General features: G+C 35.2%; 1 protein-coding gene across 1 annotated transcript in view; it reads right to left on the bottom strand.

Annotated features, from left to right (window-relative positions):
• Positions 1-2,075: 2,075 nt before the first annotated feature.
• The window catches only part of LOC117333576 (TRPL translocation defect protein 14-like), a 36,998-nt gene continuing 32,843 nt past the window's right edge, over positions 2,076-6,230 (bottom strand). The window contains exons 10-12 of the mRNA XM_033892930.1: positions 5,996-6,087; positions 4,175-4,290; positions 2,076-2,476 (exon numbers count right to left, since the gene is read on the bottom strand). Coding sequence (XP_033748821.1) covers positions 2,284-2,476; positions 4,175-4,290; positions 5,996-6,087 — 401 coding nt within the window. The 3' untranslated portion in view covers positions 2,076-2,283. The remainder of the gene's footprint in view (positions 2,477-4,174; positions 4,291-5,995; positions 6,088-6,230) is intronic.

The raw sequence follows: 6,230 nt of genomic DNA, 5'->3' as shown, positions 1-6,230 counted from the left end.
ATTGTTGATTTATTGCTGTTTGTACCATCATGATGGTGAACATATGACCTTATCAATAAGATTTCACTACATAACACACATGGTTACAGATAGTCTATAAAGACCTACGCCAGCAGGTGAAGGAAACTGGTAAAGGTTAATAAGCTGTATGATGTTGTACATACTCATTACTCATTGGTATATACTGTATCTATTATCAAATCATATCTAAAGGGGCTTTCATATACATGTCTTTCGTACAATCCTTATACGGATGTAAAGATTGATTGCTACATCACATTAAAGGATCACACCTTCTACCTCAGCTGAGACCTCACCCTTGATTTATACATATCTAATATTCCTGAATGCAGCAAAATTAATGCCAAATATAGTAAGACTGGACTAGCCATGTTTTAAAAGAAATATTAACAGGAGGATTACATGCCAAATCATCTATTTGTCTGTCAAGATAAGTTTGACAGTGTCAAACATAGATAACAGATAACAAATATAGCCTACACAATACACAAAATGGATCTTCTTTGCATTACAATAAATTCAAAAAATAAATTTCCTTTACAAAAATAGTAGCAATGAAATATCAAGGACACAATTTCTGTTTGTTGGGTTTAACCCCGGAAAACCAGGGTCAATTATGGATGGGGGTTGCCTTGTAGTAGCTGGTGGCAACCTCTCCCTGTTCTGTTTTATAGAGTTTGACAAAACAGAATGGGAGGCATGTCACATGCCATCGAGAGTAATCAGAGTAAAGTGTCTTGCCCAAGGATATGACCACATCAGTACAGACTGGTCTGTTGAAACAATTTCTATGTAGTAATTTGATACACCATATTAAATTCTGAAATGCAATAAAATCTCAAAATGAAATCTCAGCACCACCAATTGTAGCATTACTATCAACATCCATCTCTGTATATAAAAAAAAACATTTAACCATCATTCCACAGTATAATTATCTATGAAATGGAAGATATATATACAGTCAAACCTCGATGATTCGAACTTCGTTGATTCTAATTTCTCGCTGTATCGAACTTTTTGCTTGGTCCCGAATTTCCTCACTATATAACGCTACTAAGGAACCTATGTATGATTCAAATTTTTATAAATTGAAGTTTTCGATGTATCGAACTTTTTTCATGGCCCGTTAGCCATGATAGTATAGGTAATTGACATCTCATGATTATAACAAAATTTTACCTGTACTGACCACTGGACAGGTGTTTGTTGTTGCCCCCGTGGCATAAGATTTCACACCCCTCCACCAAATGCCCTGACTGACAATAGGGATAACGTGGCGTGCGTTGTCACTCACAATCATGGGCTTAATTAATAATAAGACTAAATTGATAGATAAATGGTATATTTAGAAGCCATGGCATTTAATCACTCCAGTAAACCATACTGGTAGCCGTCTTTGATGATCTCCGCCGCCATTGAAATCAGCGGTTGGTGAGTAAATATTACGGAACAGTAAAACAAGCGGATCAATTTTAAACACAAGCGATGTCTTCACTCATATTCAATGTGTCACGTTTCAAACTTATACATAAATATCCATGTATATCAGTTATTTGTCATTCAATCAAGCATATTCAACTGATCGGCATTCCGTATTTTATATGCACATAACATTAACACATTTAGCAGAAAAAACGTTAACATAAGTGTGCATTGTATTTTTGCTTTATCTATTAGACGGGATATAAGTGTTTTGTAACATAGATACATAGTTTGTTTAATTTTAAAATACTTAGGTATAATTGATGAAAAGTGTTTTTATTTTGTTGGGTTTGGGGTAAATTAACTAAACTTTTCGATGTGAGCCTGACAGGCGACGATTGACACGAAGACACCGAGGATATGTAACGTTAACAGATATGGTCATTATCAAGAAAACATTGATCTATTGTCAACCATGAATAATTTGAAGTCCCGCTGTTTCGACGTTTTTCTGTTAGTCCCTTTAACTTTGAAACATCGAAGTTTGACTGTACTTTGATTTAAAGGGAAACTTTTCAGTTATTTAACATTTCCAAACATTTTACCAAAGCTGATAAAATCACTTGTTATAGTTTCACAATGATTATAATTCTAGACTGATTCATTCAAAGACAGGTCAGGAAGTGTAAACCACACTGACAACATCAAGGCATGGTAGGTAAAACTGGGGGGAATGTTACAATGATATACAGAATTATCTCCCCTGTTACAATGACATACATAATATCCCTTATATAATTAATTAATTATCTTCTCTTTAACAGTGATTACCAGCTGTTACAGTCCATCATCACTGGTCACAGAACTAAGGTGTAGCCGTTTGAATTGGGCAGGATCCTTCAAAGACAAGTTAAACATGGAGAACTTTGGATTGTTGGTCACTTCTTTCTCAATCTCTAGAAAGTCTGGCAACTGGAGATCATCACCGGTTTTTATTGTGTAGGTTTCAAGGAGTATAAGGCCTTTGCACCTGTCAACATAAACAATTTAAAATGTTCAGTAAACATACCTGATACAAGAATTGTCAATTTGTGTTTGATAGGTTGGTGCCACAGCTTGAGACCACCTATTATTGAATGCATACTTGGAAAAAAATTTGTCAGGGGGTGAAAATTTCCAGGGCTCTCACAATCTGTGCAAAGGGTATCCCTATATTTTTGCACTCGGAACAACAAATACATAAAACTACAAGTACATAACACATTTAGCAATACAGGTGTTTTTAATCAATGTACAGTAAAACTCACTTGTGTCGAACACGGTTGAATCGAATACATCGGATGAGTCGAACGTTTCGTTCGGTCCCGATTTTCCCCCTTCTTTATCTTTGTAAATTAAGCACGGATGATTCGAACACTGTTGAATCGAATACTACGGTTGTGTCGAATATATTTTGTGGTACCTCCCTTCTAAACTATACCAAAATTTCCATTTTTTGTGTCGAACATCGAAGCGTCATGCTGTCTCAGGTAAAATTTGCTGGCTTCGCCTGATTGACCGAGTGTGACCGATCAGCCGTAATGGTGTTACCAGAGCCTATTGTTAGGTTTCGGCTGTCGGTCGCACATCATCCCATTGTTTATACAGGTGCACGGGTGAAGTAAAACGTTCAGGTATACATAACTAAGAATAAAATGTGCACGTTTTAATGTATAAACCAATAGGCCTAAGTTTTGTTTACTGTTTTCATACACATGGCCGCCGAAAAAATAAGGAAAAAGTAAACGATAAATTAAATATCTACCATCGAAAAATGCGCAGAAAAAATACTTGAATGTCATTGATTATTTATATATGCCTAAATTCTGAATACGACAATGATATGCGGGATGTTTTTACTTCGTTCAAAAGATCGTGGCAATACATGATCATGCAGCCGATAAACATTGACCGCGGCCTTCACCTTTGATACAAAATCAGCATGCGTACGGTCGATCAAATTTCCATGAACTGCTTATTGTTTAAATTTAAATTGTTAATTGTAGAACAATATAAATGGATTTTAAGATAAATAAATATGAGTACACTGTATACATTTATATTCTTACAATGTATTATCGTTTTCGTAAAATATTATGCGGTCATTGTACGACTCCCGTGTGTAAATCGCGTATCTATGTCAAAGATGATTTTACGCATGAACTTTGTTTTGATCCGTAACTCTCACAATATTGTTTATTAGATAAAGGAATAAGTGTTATCATGTACAATTAATAAATATCTTTGTTATTATTTATTGCTTATTTTCGACTATGTTATCAAGCACCAGTTCTGCATGCATACAAACGATGATAGTCGGGTGTTTTGTCTCCGTATACAAACGGACACGGATAAGTCGAACCATCGGATAAGTCGAATATTTTACTCGGTCCCGTCGACTTCGACTTATCCGAGTTTTACTGTATTTATGATAGCTTTAAAATCATTTACCGTACTTATTGAGATTCTATTAAAGATATATTTTATTATAGTGTGTATTTAACAGGTTCATTAGTAAGGTGTGTATTTAACTGGTTCACTATTCAGGTGTGTTTGTCACATGTTCATTATTCAGGTGTATATTTAGCAGGTTTATCATTCAGGCATGTTTTTACCAGGTACATTAATCAGTAACAGTGATCCCTTTGAATTGCTGACTGGTCTCTTGTCTGTATAACAACTGACTTACTCTGGAGGGCAGGTGTCCTCAAACATGTCCAAGTGGAAATATTGGTTGTTCCACAGGAAACAGCGCCGCTTCTTGTAGATGGACGAGTGTCTCTCATCTCTCTGTGCAAACAGGTTCTGACAAAGGAATCGTGAGAACATTCTCAAAGATTGGACAATAAAACAATGAATAATACAAAACAATGAATAATTTCCAGATTCTCTCTCATAAACTTCATCCACAGACTTTCTGAAAATTCATCCTTTTTACCTTAAATATCAATTTTTTTATACTTTGTCTGAACAATTTGGTTCCGTTGATAAAAAAAAAGTCATGGTTTATTAATTACATTAAAGGAAGTCAAAGGACTGAAGTTTAAAATGATGATTATGATTTATGCCTACAGAAGGTACCATAAATATTGCAGAATTGAAAAACAAATAAATAATGATATATAACTATAAATGCTGAGACACCCAGACTACTCCATACCAATAGCAAATTTTCATTGAAAATTCCTACAAACATAAAACTACAAATCCCGTGACACTCTTACTCCATACTTAGTAAAAATTCAATGATAAACTGCTAGGACTAGTTTCAATCTAATTAAACTTAGACTTGTAATTTCCACTCCTCTACTATACACTGCAATTCAAGATCTAACAATAAACTTGTAGGAGGTCATGTCAGCATGACCTTTGAGCTTCTAATATAAGTCAATGAAAACTGCATGGTCAATGATATCAATAATCAACCAATGACAAAGAGTCTTATATGAGTCTCCTTAGTATTTAAAACTCAATTTAGCAAATTCAATTTAATTTTGTTAAAATATAAATTTGTTGAGGTGTTCACAGTAATACCGGTAGGTGAAGCCAAATTGTTTATGGTTGCTATTGACCATTGGAATATCTCTAGAATGTTACACAAATATTAAAAGTTCCCAAGAATGAAAACTTTATATAGGCAGCACGCCGATTGACCGAGCTCAAATGTCATGCTGAGATGACCTCCTGTGGGGAATTGTTAGATCGTATATTACAGTGTATCGTAGACGAGCTGAAATTACAAGTCTAATTTCAATTAGATTGGGATTTTGTGATATTTCATAATCACTTCAAACACAATAGAGACAAGAGGCCCATGGGCCTTAATGGTCATCTTACTCTTAAGACACTTGTACTATTGTAGTACATATATTCATTATATGTTCATTAGCAAGTATAGTGGTACTATTGGCCATGGTGGCTATCTTGGATTTTGGACAGACACGAAAAAGAACAATACTTGGTCAGGACAATCTAAAAATCATTGTAGCCAAGTTTGAGTTGAATGCCACTGGTGTAACTTGAGAAGAAGTTTAAAGTATAGGATTTGTTCAGGAAAACCATTCATTGCACAATCATGAAACAAAATGGTCGCCATGGCTATGATATCAAAGGTTTTACCAAGCGTAAAAATAACAACACTTTGCTTACTCACTTTCCTTAACATTCTCACAAATATCCAGCTCAATGACACCAATGGAACTGAAGAAGTTTAAATGAGTTTTCCAAGATGTCAGCCATGGCGGCCATCTTCGATTTCGGGCCGACTTGAAAAAGAACAACACCTTGTCAAGATCACCTCAGGATCATTCCAGGCAAGTTTCAGCTCAATCCCACCAGTAGCACTTCAGAAGTTTGAAATGTGAAAAGTTAAAGCACAGCTGATGGTTCACAACTGACGACGCATGACGACAGACGAAGCACAATGACTATAGGTCATCCTGACCCTTGGAGTCAGATGACCTATAATCTAACAATAAAAATGAAGATTGAAGCAGTGATCTGTACCAACCTTGTAGTCCTTATTAGATATCACCATTCTTAATTCCACCATTTCGTTGCTAATTTCTGGTCGTCTAATAGTATGAGTATATGTCCAGGAATCTGTCAGAAACAGCAAATATTGCATCAGCTTTCATTTCAAACCATAAACAGCTACAAAAAGTAATTTTTTTATTGTGAAATGTTTGGAAACAGGGCTTGATGATTATAATGAGAAATTAGTTGACCTGATAGGATGTGTAACC

This window comes from Pecten maximus, chromosome 8 (genome assembly GCF_902652985.1).
Source record: "Pecten maximus chromosome 8, xPecMax1.1, whole genome shotgun sequence".
In the NCBI taxonomy this organism is placed as follows: Eukaryota; Metazoa; Mollusca; class Bivalvia; order Pectinida; family Pectinidae; genus Pecten; species Pecten maximus.
This window is presented reverse-complemented; position numbering and strand designations above follow the sequence as displayed.